Source organism: Panthera onca, chromosome D2 (genome assembly GCF_046562875.1).
Source record: "Panthera onca isolate mPanOnc1 chromosome D2, mPanOnc1 haplotype 2, whole genome shotgun sequence".
Lineage (NCBI taxonomy): Eukaryota > Metazoa > Chordata > Mammalia > Carnivora > Felidae > Panthera > Panthera onca.
The window spans coordinates 74,268,462-74,282,289 of record NC_138349.1 but is presented as its reverse complement, the minus strand read 5'-3'; the positions used below and the strand labels follow the sequence as shown (position 1 = coordinate 74,282,289).

At 51.5% G+C, this 13,828-nt stretch overlaps 1 protein-coding gene across 1 annotated transcript in view; it reads right to left on the bottom strand.

Annotated features, from left to right (window-relative positions):
• SLC35F3 (solute carrier family 35 member F3) overlaps nt 1–13,195 on the bottom strand; it is a 400,450-nt gene extending 387,255 nt beyond the window's left edge. The window contains exons 1-2 of the mRNA XM_078434217.2: nt 13,037–13,195; nt 12,442–12,671 (exon numbers count right to left, since the gene is read on the bottom strand). Of these exons, the coding sequence (XP_078290343.1) occupies nt 12,442–12,671; nt 13,037–13,089 (283 nt within the window). The 5' untranslated portion in view covers nt 13,090–13,195. The remainder of the gene's footprint in view (nt 1–12,441; nt 12,672–13,036) is intronic.
• Between the last annotated feature and the right edge of the window lie 633 nt (nt 13,196–13,828).

The following is a 13,828-nucleotide window of genomic DNA, read 5'->3' as shown; positions in this document are numbered from 1 at the left end:
ATTGGCTGGAACGATGGCATTTTTTATTTTGAAAATGTCTGCATTGATCGGAAGGTTAGGAAGACAGTCCAATGAATACACGTGGATCTATTATTCCGATTCACCAAGTATTAAAATTTTTGCCCCATTTTGTTCACCTGTCATCACACCTGCCTGTCCATCCTTGTTTTTGTTGAACTACATGAAAGTAGTTTACAGACTAAAAGTACATTACAGACATAATGACACTTTATGCCTAAATACTTTGTTATCTCTTAAGATTCAGGACATTTTCCTATATAACCACATGAATATTGTTAAGCCCAAGAAAAATAACAGTATTCCACAAAATAATTTAATAAACAGAAGACCTTCAAATTTCCCTGCCTCTAAAATCTTTTATAATTATGCGTAACATATAACAAGAAATATACACCAAACCAAAAAACAGATTCTTAACTACACAGAACTGATGGTCACCAGAGGGCAAGGGATGGGGAGGGGAGAAATGGGAAAATGGGTAAACGGGTTAAGAGTACCCTTAATCATGATGGGCACTGAGTAACGTACAGAACTGTGGATCACTATATTGTCCATCAAAAACTCACACTGTATGTTAACTATACTGGAATTATAAAAAAATTTTTTTAAAAAGATGACCTATATTTGGTTTTCACTGCCATTTCTGGCACAGAGCTCCTAAGACCTTTGGAATTTCCTACGTGATAAGAGCAACAAAGGTGAAATGAGTCTCTTCTGTGGTTCATTCCTAAGTAGCCCTTTTCAGCTGAGTTTATAGTTATGAGGTGACTTCTGGAACTTCTGAGGATGGGGGCTGGTTGCCAGGGGAACCCACCCTGTGAAAAGAGGGTTGGATCTTTCAGGGGCACCTGGGTGGCTCAGTCAGTTGAGTGCCTGACTCCTGATTTTGGCTCAGGCCATAATCTCATAGTTTGTGAGCTCGAGCCCCACACCGTGCTCTGCATGGACAGTGTGGGGCTTGCTTGAGATTCTCTCTCTCCTTCTGTCTTCGGCCCTCCCTTGCTCACACTCACGTGCTCTCTTTCTCTCTCTTTCAAAATAAACAAATAAACTTTAAAAAAAAAAAGAGAGAGAGAGAGAGGGTTGGAACTTTCAGTCCCACTCCCTGACCTCCAGGGAAGGGAAAGGGGATGGAGGGTGAATCAAGCACCAATGGCCAATGATTTAATCAACTCTGCCTATGTCATGGGGCCTCCATACAAACCCAAGAGGAGGGAGCTGGAGCTTGGAGAGCCTCCAGGCGGGCAGACGCAGAGACGTGCTGGGAGGGTGGTGCTCCCAGAGAGGGCACGGAAGCTCCACGCCCCTTCCCACAATACCTTGCCCTGTGCATCTTTCCCTCAGGGCTGTTAAGTTACATCCTCCTATGACACACTGATAATCTAATAAGCCAACTATTTTCCTGAGTTCTGTGAGCCACTCTAGCAAATGACTCAAACCCAAGGAGGGAGCTGTGGGAACCTCCCAATTCCAGCCAGTAGATCAGAAGCACCAGTAATAAGGGGATTCATCGGAGATGGAGGCGGTCTCGTAGAACTGAGTCCTTAGCCTGTGGGGCCTGACACTGCCTCCACGTACATAATAACATCAGCATCGAGTTAAACTGCAAGACACCCAGCTGGTGATGCAGGAGTGTTTGGCGTGGAAAAAAATCACATAGTTGGTGACCAGAAATGTCAAAAGTAAAGTACTCTCCCTAGAGTCGTGTGTATAGCACAAAGGAAAATGGTTCTGTGATTTTTCTTTAGACTATGTTTCTCCCAAAGCAATCCAGACACCTCTAGATAGAAAGTAAGGTGGTCCCAGTGTAGTGTGCTGGCCTTGAGACAAGAGATCACCAGAGCATCACCATTATCTTGTCACCTCCCAGCTTCCTATTAGATATGAGGTGGCCAAGATCCTCAGTCGCCTAAGTCACATCCCTCACCTACAGGAGCCACGTCAACCTAAAAGCAGTAGAGAAATCTAGAACCCTAGGCACTGATCTGAATAACTCTAGGCCACGTGCTGACCATCAGGGATCATCAGTTCCCAGGACACATGGCCTTCGGCTGGTGCTCAGACCCCACGTGCTCAGCATAAAGAAAAGGTGGGGATCGAGCAACAAGGCAAGCGAGAGAGGCAGAAGTGAGCGCACAATGTCCTCCAACAACCTGTGTCCTACATTTTAGCTCAACCACCTCCCCGAGTCTTAGATTCATCCACACAAGAGGAAGTGGCTCCAGGACCCAGAACGCAAGAAACTGCTGTCCAGACTCGAGATCCTAACTTACATTCTCGACATTATAGAAAGTAACGGTCGCGGTCATCGGGACGTGTTGATTTTCTATTAATGAACAAAAGCAGAGCCGGCCTTCAGAAACAGCACTCCCTTCACAGCTATATGAACTGGACGGCGTCGGGACTCTTCAGCTAAACAGCCAGGAGAAGAAGCCGGAGAAGCAGATTTCCATGGACGTGGGAATTTTCTCCTTTAGGCACCGGAAAGAAGTGTTCTTTCAGACAGAATGCACAGCAGCTCGGGAACGCAATCCCAGCTCTTCTGAATGGAATTCCAGGCCACTGTATTCCTGCTAGGCCCCTAGTCAGAGGAAGAAGAATGGCCCAGGTCTCAGGCCAGCTTCCTTTAGCACCGGAAAGAACCAGAATGTCCGAAGCATAAAACATTAGGGGGGAAATGTGCCGGCTTTGTGGCCTAATCTCAATAACCCAGTCAAAAATCCTTGTTGTTGCAGGATTTCAAGAAAGAGGGGAAAAAATGTTTAATGGCTGGGACACATTAAATACATGAATTAGAACTCTGATTACGGCCGCAGAGCTCACAATTCCAAAGGAACAGAAAAAGAAGTTCGCTGTGGCTCAGGACCTTCCCGTTGCTGATTACGGTGCCCTATGATAAAATATACAGTATCATGTACGCAGTACAGATCTTAGCATAAGGCTGCTCAATGTTGATCCCACATACCCCAAGGTATTTCGCTAGCGAAACACCAGAGAAACATGTAGCGCATCTGTGAGATGGCCCCAACACAAGGAATGTGTGGGACTTTACGAATTGTCTTATCTCTCCACTACGTAATTTTCTAGAAAATAGTAACTACACCGTGTATGTACGTTTACCTTAGAAGTGAATACATACATCTGCTGCCCTTTGGAAGCAGTGAACTGTTTGATGTCTGGATGGATGGATGGATGGATGGATGGATGATGAATGGCTGGGTGGATGGATAAATACACATTCATGGTTGGTTCTATTGTTTGATCTGTTTCCAAATCATTCACAAATAGACCCTTTCATAAAGCAGTGTTTGATATTCTATGCAGTGATTTTTCTGAAGGCCCTGCCTGGCCATGGGCTTCTCGAGAGAGAGTATGATGGCGGTGGGGTCTAGTTGGAAAGGGATCCTTCCTCCACCTCCAGCCACCACACTGAAAAGTCCTCAATGACTTTTAGAATTTTTAGAACAAATTCTAACTATGTAACTTTATTCACATGTAACTTTGAGAGCATGCCCACTGCATAAAATCAGATAAATATACAAAAGATTTTTGCATGTTATGTATTTAATCAAACAAAATGCTGACTTAAAAGAGTTTGGATGGATTGGGGCACCTGGGTGGCTCAGTCGGTTGAGCGTCCGACTTCGGCTCAGGTCATGCTCTCACAGTTCGAGGGTTTGAGCCCCGTGTTGGACTCTGGACTGACAGCTCAGAGCTTGGAGCCTGCTTTGGATTCTGTGTCTCCCTCTCTCTCTCTGCCCCTCTCCATTCAAGCTCTGTCTCTCTCTGCCTCTCAAAAATAAAGAAACGTAATAAAAAAAATTTTTTAAAAAAAGAGTTTGGATGAAGCCTTGAGTTCTGCTACTCTGGATTACAGCATGTAAATGGTCTTAAAACTATTTTATTCTTTTCTGAAAACAAAATGCACAGGGGTGGAGACTTCCGAGTCCTGCCTAGGGTAACGCACAGCGGCATACGCACTTCTCCATGCAAAGTGTTCCTTAAACTCCCACATGCACGTGGCACGAGAACACTCCAGAAAACCCAAGTGTTTCACACCAGAATCATAATTATATTCATTTTTTTAAGAAGAGGGCATCTTCATATATGTTCATTGAGTATGAACAGACTCGATTTACGAAAAGAAAAATAAGGAAGCCAAGTCCACGTTCATCAAGAAGCATCTTGCTTCTGACCCTTTCAGATAAAACTGTGAGGACGTGCCCAAATTTTGATTACGCAACGTTGTTAGAAAGTAGATGGTGAAAAGGGATGAAAGTAATTTCCTGATGGACTCTTATCTAGGCAAGTAAGGTAGATGACACACAGCAGACTGACAAGGAGAAAATACGAATGTCACAGAAAACATCTGTCAAAAGTTGAAAAGTGCTCTGAGAAATTCACTGAATCTCTCGGTCCCAGGAACCCATGATACATACACTCTGCCCTTCCATACTGCAAATCACCTGGGAGGGGCAACCCATTCCCTGTGATTTCGAATGCTGTCATAAGTGAAGGCTACCTCAAGCTGCGTAAGGGAAAAGCGTGTGCCCGTGTCCTGGGCAATTGTTCAAGGTCTCGTCACCATCATGAACTGAAAGAATTTACCAGATTCCGAATTGTGCAAGTTCCCTTCTAGGCTCTGCAATAAGATAAGGAAACACAACTGGCCTATTACTCTATTGATCGACGCACGCTCACTGCTGAACTAAAAGACATCACGTAAGAAAAAAAGAAAACAACAAACTAAACCAAATCCGCTTCACCCTTACCACAGGGTAAGTAAATACCTAATCCAGCTGGGGTTACTGAGTGCCTGCCTCTTTCTGAGTCTTTCCAGTGACGAAGGCTCCATAATCTTTCTGATCTCAGCAGTCAGAACATGATTTCTTATTTCCAATGGGAAATTCTTTGGTATGTATACCCTTGTTTTGCCCTACGTGAGCCTGAGCAAAAGTCACTGAGAAATATTATTCAGACGGGGGTCTGCAGCTGTGCAGAACAAAACCAGAAAAAAACAGCTTCTGTTCACTCAACAGGAAGGGGCTGTGGCGTTGCCAGAGTGGCATCTCCTGGAGCTCAGAGGATGAGCTGCATGGCGACCTTGACCTAGCAGGGAAAGAGGACCCAGCCCCGGGTCCCTCTGGGCTCCTTTGCACACCTGCCTGATTCTTCTGTGCAGACCGGATTTCTCTGGCTCTTGGGCCACACAGAAGCCAGAAGAGCTCCTCCATAGCATTTCCCCCACATGAAAGACCACCCCAAACTAGGTCACGAGCTCCTGATTTTAACGTCGAATTCCAGGAGGGAGATACTAAGTATGTGTCAAGAGTCCATACCAGTCTAACCTGTGGTGCCCAGGAGACAGCTGATGCCAAGTCTGGCTTAAGAGCCTACCTAGAGGGTGTGATGCTGGGCAGGTAGGGGTGTCATGGCGAGCTGGGAAGACATTCCCCATGGTGTCAGCTCCCATCGTTCTCACCAAGCCATGTCACGGGCCTGTTTTACCTCTCCCTCCCCCAATACTTTATTCTTGCCAGTAGCAAGAATTTTCAAACCCCACTGACCCATTTCTCTTCTCCCCTGGGCTCTGTTCATTTTTTCCGTATCATTTTGAACACGGGCTTGTCGAAACCACGCTAAGCGCTCTGATAGGGCACCGGCTAACGTAGCTGTAGGAGTGGGATTGCCTGTCAGTGTTTTTAGCTGGGTCAAGGTGAAGACCCAGGAGGCGAGCACTGGGAGGCTCAGTTCTTGACGTAGGAAGGCATTCAGAAGTGCTCTGTGCGGGGTAACTCTGGAAGACGCCGCAGACACGTAGACGCGTAGCAGCCACGTGTGCATACGTGTGACCTTTCATTAATACGTTTAACAAATGTTTACCGCAATAGGTGCCAGAGATGCTCTGCGATCGGGGGATAGAGTCACCCCTGTTCTGTGTGCAGCGAGCCATGCTGAGGACAGGGGACGCAGCCCGGAGCCCCGCCCTCACAGAGCTCCCCGTCTGTAAGTTTCAGCCCCGCACCTGAACCTGCCATGACAACACACAAGAAGTGACAGCACCATGCGGCCCCCTGGCAAGGACACCTCACCCGATCTAGATGGTCAGGGAGGCTCCCTGGAAGAAGTGGGTGGCACTCAGCCGGGGACCTGGCTGGGGAAGGTGACAGGCGTCAGGGCCCCTCCTGATGACACACACCGGACTGAAGAAGCATAAGGGACCAGAGTCAGTTTCTGCTCGCAGACCGACTTCATCCATTGCGTTTCCTAGCGGCTACGCTCCAGGCAGGCTGAGTCACCTTCTAGAAACAGCGTGTGCGCGTTTCTGTACGTATACGTGCCTCTGCATGGAAGGCACACCTCCCCTCCATCCACCTCCTGCGGCTCATTCCCCCTCCAGCTTCTGAACTGCACCCACCCCTGCGGGGAAGGGCTCTCCGCGCACCCCCGAGCCAGTCTTCACGGTACGTCGGCCTGGCCTCGGGCTTCCCTCTCCCTCGACTCTGGGAAATCTGGGGGCGAGGACTGTGTCACTCACCCCTAGATCCTGGCACACACCAAGTGCTCAGAAAGTCTGCAGGATGAATCCACAAAAATAAAGGATTGTGTACAGGTGCCAGGCAAAGGGCCGGAAGCCACATATGCATTCCTGTACCTACCCCTCGGGACAACCCTCGGGGAGGAGTGACAGTCTCCCCCATTTTAGAGGCAAGAAAACAGAGGCTCACGGAGGTGACTGACAGTGCTTGCTCCTACAGAGGGATGAAGCTTCCGGGGATCCATTTCGTCTGCGTCTCCTGCCAACGGGAGACCCTGAGGCTGCCCCCACCCTCACTCAGGGGCTACGCCACGAACGAGCAGCCTTAGCAACACCCAGTAAAACGCTGAACAGAGCACAATGGCTCAACCACATGTGTATTAATTTTTTAAGGCAACTGACCTCAATTTTTCCAGCTGCTCAGGGAAAGGACAAATGTTTAGTTACCCCTGGTGTTTTAGATTCGGCACCTTGTAAACAGAACCAGGATCCACTTCGGAAGAATAGGGAGAGATCTCCTTGCCCAGATCTCTTTTAAAACCCGGAGGACTCTGCTCCCTTGGAGGGGAGACTTCACAACCAGACGCAAAAGGGGCATAACCCCCATCCCTGTTCTGAGCCTACTGGGGGGGGGGGGGGCGCTTGTGCTTCCCTAGGAGACCACAGTTCCGCATCGTGATTCTTCCGAATCTCAGGAAACCATTTACCAAACTGCAAACATGTATTCACATTCAGGAATAAGACGGGCTGTCTGAGACATCAGGCAATGTGATTTACGCTCTCTGCTCACTCCAGCCCGCCCCTGCCACCTGCAACTTTTTTTTTTCCCCTTCAAAATCTTTTCACTCTAGGATTTCATGTGCCCAGCTCCATTCTAGAATAAACGTTTACAACCAAATTATAAATCTCTTACAAGTGGGTCATTTTTGAATTGCTGACCTGACCTTTCCTATTTCGGGAGGCCCGAACAGAAGGTGCTCCCCATGAATTCAATTATACTATGAGCCGCCGTTCCAGTTATCACTGGCAACGACGTCAGCGACCTGGACGCACAGTCCAGGCGGAAATGGCGCAGAGAGTAGAAAAGATGGCCTTTCTCGGCCCACCACTCCCCCTTCCCTCACACGAACCCTCTCCGACATTTTTAACCTGGAGGATCCCATAACACGAGACTGCCTTCTCACCAGGAGTTATTCAGGGCCCTCTTTCTCAGCGTGACCTATAAAACCTGCACCCACAGTTCTCCTCAGTCATTCTCAGGCTCCAGGCGGAACCTCAACTCGCCAACTGCAGGCCGGAGTGGGCTGGACACGGGAGGGTCACCTGGGACTAGCCCACCCTCTGCCCTACAAACGACCGAAAACGAAACCCATCGGCATTGTTTCCAAAACCACCTCATTTTTATCTGAACATCCCAGCACCGTGTGATAGTAACGAATCTACTCAAGAGACGGTTGTGCCTCATTTTAAGCAATAAACGTGGCCATCCCCGCCCCCAGCCCTGCACCCAAAAGCTACTCCTAAAAAGTTTCTTTACTAGGAAAATGTTCAAGAGATCACTGTTTGAAACCACCCATTAAGGGGGCGCCTGGGTGGCTCCGTCGGTGAAGCGTCCAACTTCAGCTCCGGTCATGATCTCAACGTTCCGAGAGTTCGAGCCCCGCGTCGGGCTCTGTGCTGACAGCTCGGAGCCTGGAGTCCGCTTCGGATTCTCTGTCTCCTTCTCTCTCTGCACCTCCCCCGCGTGCACTTTGTCTCTCTCTCTCTCACACACAAATAAATATTTTAAAAAATTAATAATTAAAAAAAGAAACCACCCATCAGCAAAACCTAAAGTACAACATCCCTGCGCACTGTAAACAGTGCACCCATCTCCTAACAGCAGGTGTCTGTCACCCGGTGCTCCCTGACAAAGGTCCCTCTGGGCACATCTGTGCAGTGAGCCTCCTTTCTCGTCACTAATCTCTGTGCTCTGGAATTTCACAAACGCTCCCAGGAAGTTTGCTAAATGAGTAAATGTAAATAAGGAGTAAACGAAAGTAACCATTGAGGATGCTCCTTCATCCAGGATCCCCAAAGGTTGTTACTTCAATCATCTCTGTGCCAAAATGCCACCGGTCCCCACTGCCTCAGATGCCTAGGCCTGACTACCACTCTGCTGATGGCTTCTTCCCGATTTTTGTTCCCTGCCCCGCCAAAGTGGTGTCTACACCAGAGAGATGAGAAAGCAAGGGGGCAACCCAGGACGTTCCACTTGGTCATTTCTCTCCTGCTGTGATACAAGGTGGGAGGGGAAAAGAAGTCATTGAAAGCAATTATGCTCCTTGTGCTGAATTTGAAAGCACTTTCTAGAAGGTATCAATTTATGGTGAATGGGACAGAATCACGTCAGCTGAGAAAGCAACAGGCTCTTTCAGAAGGATAGAAGTTTTTTCTATCCTAAGAGGTGGTCCAGGAGGAAGGAAGACAGGAGGTCAGGAATTCAGAGGGCAGGCCTTTCAGGGTCAGCAGTAGGGCTCCCTTGGAGGACACATTTCTCATTACATCATAAGGGCTTCCTATCCAAAGGCACACGCCCAGGGGACCTCTGGCATCGTCTGGAAACACTTCTGGCTGTCACGGTGCAGGGGATGGCGGGGGAGTGCCAGAGGCCAAGGATGCTGCTAGGCACCCCATGATGGACAGGACAGCCCCCCACAATAAAGAATTACTCGGTACAAAATGTTGATGGTGCTGAGGTTGAGGAACCCTGGGCTACACCAAAGCCTGCCATCAGCAAGTCCGGTCTAGTCTATGGTTTGGAAAGCCAAGGACGCAGTTAGGGTGGCAGCACAGGGCAGGAGTGAGGCAATTCCAAACAGACAGGAAGGCAGCATAAAGAATTCGAGGCCCTGAATCACTACAGAGATACATTCGAAGGTTCTCTCCTGGAGGTCAGCATCTCAGGCCGCATTCACTCACTCACTCACTCACTCACTCACCAAACTTTTACTGAGCAACTTCTGTGAACCACCCGCTCTCTGGGCTCTGGAGACACTCACAGCCAGGAACCCGAGGAATCGCCACAAACACTGCCCAGCGGTTTGGTTCAGAAACATGGAATGTGGAATGTGCTCGGACGACTTTAGCCACTGACAAGAGGCGCGTGACCCATCCTGGCTGCTGGTTTCTTATTTAATTCTCAGCTGACTGTTCCACACACACCATCCCTCTCAGACCCAGGGGCCTTGGGGAGTTTTTAAAAACAATTCCTTATAAAAAGTCCCTCGTCTGCCATGAAACGTGTTCATCTCACTGACTGGACAGAAAGTATGAGAAGCACCTAGGTGGCTCAGCCGGTTAAGCGACCGAATTCAGCTCAGGTCATGGTCTTACGGTCCGTGAGTTCGAGCCCCGAGTCGGGCTCTGTGCTGACAGCTCGGAGCCCGGAGCCTGCTTCGGATTCTGTGTCTCCCTCTCTCTCTGCCCCTTCCCTGCTCGCATTCTCTCTCAAAAATATATAAACGTTAAAATAAATTTTTTTTTATAAAGAAAATACCGAGCAAGGGTCGTTTCTACACTATTTACAATCACCTCACTTAGCCACCCAAAACAAAGACTAAAAGTGGAGAAGGTAGGAACGAATACCTGGTCATGCCAATCATGTCTGCTGCTACAAAGCTGGCCGGCTAACTCGTTAGTCCCTCTCAAACAGTCAGAAACTCTCAGCGCAGCTCCTTCCAGAAACTCTCAGCGCAGACACACATGAGCCACCTTGAAAGATGGCAGACAGGTAGCACCGCAATGCCAAGGTGCCCAGGATAAGGCTCACCGCAGCCCACAGCTTGTTCTGCACACCGTGAGAATAACATGTATTTTGTGATCATCATGTCTCCCAGTGTGCTGAGAGTGATTATTAACCAAGAAACTGAAGAAATGATCCCAACCTACAGATAAGCCTCTTCATTTTTTCTTTCTGCTCAGGATAGAAATAACGCACAGCCCAAGGGCTCCCCTAAAACATCTCTGACTGTATTAATAAAACATGAGCTTCTCTAAATTTAAACTTAAAATCTAATTAATTCGTCAAAATGTTGGTTGTCACCTAAAGCCTTTTAGGAGAAAGGGACTACCCTGGAATAAAGAGGAAGCTCCACGGCAATAAAAAGAGTTGAGTGAGCCGAGTGTAGTCACTCACGGTGATCGCTGTAGCCTTGTTTGTTAATATTACGCCTTCCACAAAGCCTCACGCAGAGGGGATTTAAGAATCCGTTCGTTCTCCATACGGCCTGTCCCCTGTCTTAATTATAAAGCGTGTCCGTACGAGACACAGTCATCACTGCTGTGGCTCCCTGTCTGCCCCCGAAGTCAGGAACCCCGGTGAAAACGTCTACAAAGCACATGGGGCCAGTCACAAATAAAATGACAATGATAAGTCTGTGGACGACTTTAGGGGCTAGATGACCCCACGAAGGTTGTTAAATCACACCACCGTCTTTCTTTATCAAGAAAGCAGAGAACAGAAGACACAGGAAGTTCCTGATGGGAATTTAGCAAGCAGAAAGAGGAGCTGGGCCTCCTAGTTCTATCACGGTTTCCAATGGGTTTGCAATCTTGTAGCACTGTTTCATCCTATGCCCAGGATTCTCCTGCTGAAAAGAGAACTTGGTCCCTTGTCTTCCTTCTGTGATCCAAAGACAATTTATCAGCTACAATTGTAGCGGCAGAAGCAGGAGACAGGAGGAAACACAAATAACCTTTTAAAGGTTTATGCAGTGTTAAAAGCAATCACCACGGTCCTCTACAAACAAGTAAGGGCATGAAAACAAAACATGAAAATCCTAGGTTTCTGCCTGCAAATAAAAGTAACCGGCTTATTGCTAGCATACTGCTGACGTTCGGCTTGAGAGTCAAGGGTTTTAGGAGAAAACGAGCCGTATTTTTAGAGCTGAACATGATTAATTTACAGAAGCCTGATTTTTTTTTTCCTAAGGACCAATAAAGTATGTTCCAATTTCAAGCAATGAAAGGGAAAAACATATCTCAGAATCATTAGGCTGTTAGCCTTTACTACAAACGGAATGAAGCAAACTCCTTTCTTGACTGAAGTGGTAAAGGGCAATGTTTCTGCCAGAGGACAGTGATGGGACCGCCTGATCACGGTTCTCAGAGGCATCTGGAGTGGCTTCCGGCCAACTTCTCCCTCCCAGGTGGAAGCCATGCCCACCAAATCGGCCCTGCTCGCACAGCTACTATCCATACAACCGATCCCAGCATTGCCAAAGGTATCAGCTGGGGCCCACTGGCTAAGCAAACTTTCAGCTGCTGCACCTGGCACCAACCACTGATCTCTCGGGGACCAAATGCCATCATCTAGAATGATCCAGACAGAACCCCTACACCGAGGACGGATAAAGACCTGAGGCAAAGGGAGCGCAGGGGTCTGAAATGAAGGCCCAAGAATCGTCCTCCAGCATCAGGGCCCAGGAGACAAAGGGAAGAGTGAACACCCAGGCCCATTAAGTCTGCAGTCTCCGAACCAGCTGAGCCCGGCTGGGCGCGGGTACCACTTTGGGATCCGCAGGAGAGCCACACAAGTGCAGGGCACACTGAGTTTCCAATCTGCCTCCCTAATGCGACGCCTGGAGAGCAAGGGGATGCGAAGGGAGAAGCCGTGTGGGAAGGGGAGGGGGCATAAGAGAACGATCAGAATTTCCCAAAGGTCCCGGAGAACTCCGTCTCCAGGTCTCTCCAAAAAGTTGCAAAGCCCGGTCTGTATCTCCGGGCAGGGCGGCGAGGGGAGGGAGGGGGGGGGGGGGGGCGGCAGGACGCGTCGCCTCGTGTGCTCCCCAGCCGCCGTGACGAGGGCAGGGGGCACGGACCGGCGGACGAGGGAGTCTTACTTTTGTAGCTCGCCGCCCAGGGCTGGTAGCCGTAGTAGCCGGTGATGCGCAGGATCCGCTCCTCGATGGACGTGAGCCCCACGGGCCCGCTGGTGAGGTCCTCCACGGAGCGCGACCATTTCAGATCCTCCTTGATAGCCTCGTCCACCACCAGGTACTTGAGCTGCCGGAGCTGGGGGCTGATGTCGGACAGTCTCCGGGGGCTGACGTCCGGTGACCTCCTCATGCCACTGCGGCCGCGCGCGGGCAGGTGCGCGAGGGAGGAGGTGGGGAGAGAAGGGGGAGGGGGATGCAGGTGAGGAGCCGATCCGAGGGCGAGCAAGGGCGCCGCAGGGGCAGGTGCCGCCGCAGGGCCGCCGCTCGTGCCCCGCCCGCCTCGCACCCCGGCAACCCCGGCAGCCTCGGCGTCGGGTCCCGTCTCCCGCGCCGGCCCCGGGCGCCCCGGGGCGGCGCAGATCGGGGCGAGCGGTGAGGGAGAGGACGCCCGAAACTTCCCGAGCAGCCCCGCCGCGCGCCGCCCCTCCCCGAGCCCCAGGCTGCAAAGGGCCGCCCGCCCCGCCCGCCCCGCCCGCCCCCAAGCCCGGGCGCTACTCACACGGCGATGCTCTTGCCCCTGGGTGCGCCGCCGGGAAACTCTCGGATCCCCATGGGCACCGGCAGCGCGGGGCCGGGCGCGCCCAGACTTGAGGCGGAGGGGCCGCGGCCCCGGGGAGGTGGGCGCGCTGCCCGCCGAGGGTCCGCGCGGCGCCCGCGCCCGCCCCCGCCGTCCCCGAGCGCCTCCGCGGCGTGTGCGGCGCGACACGGGCGCGGCGGCTCACCCGGCTCCGGCCGGTCCGCGGCGCTCGCTGCAGGCGGCCGGCGGCCGCGGCGGGCCCGGGCCCCCTCCGCCTGTCGCCGTCGCCCCGGCACACGGCGGGCGCGGGAGCCGCGGACCCCGAGCGAGCGCCGGGAGCTTGCGTGCGCTCTCGAGGCACCCGGGCGGCGCGACGCGCCCGGCCCGGGAGCGGCGCGGCCAGGCGGGGGCGCTGCTGCGCCCCCTTCCCGCCCGCCGGGGTGTGAGCGGGGTTCCGGAGCCGATCCCGGCCTCCGCGCGCCGCCCGGCAGCCTCGGGCTGGGGCGCGCTCGTCCTCCCCTCTCCCTCCCCTCTCCCGTGACGTGTGGGCTCCCCCCGCTCCCCCTTCCCTGCCCCGGTTCGCGCCCGCCAACCGCTCCCGGTCTCCTTTCCCTCGTCCTGAAACAACGGGCAAACTACTTGGAAAGACGAGAGACCCGGCTCCGTCTCCACGAAGACCACGCTGGGGATGCCAAAGAAATAAGTGGCATTTCCCAGGCGAGGCCGAGGCGCAGGTGAGATGACTTACGACGCTGCGGGGTTAGTTCAGGCCGG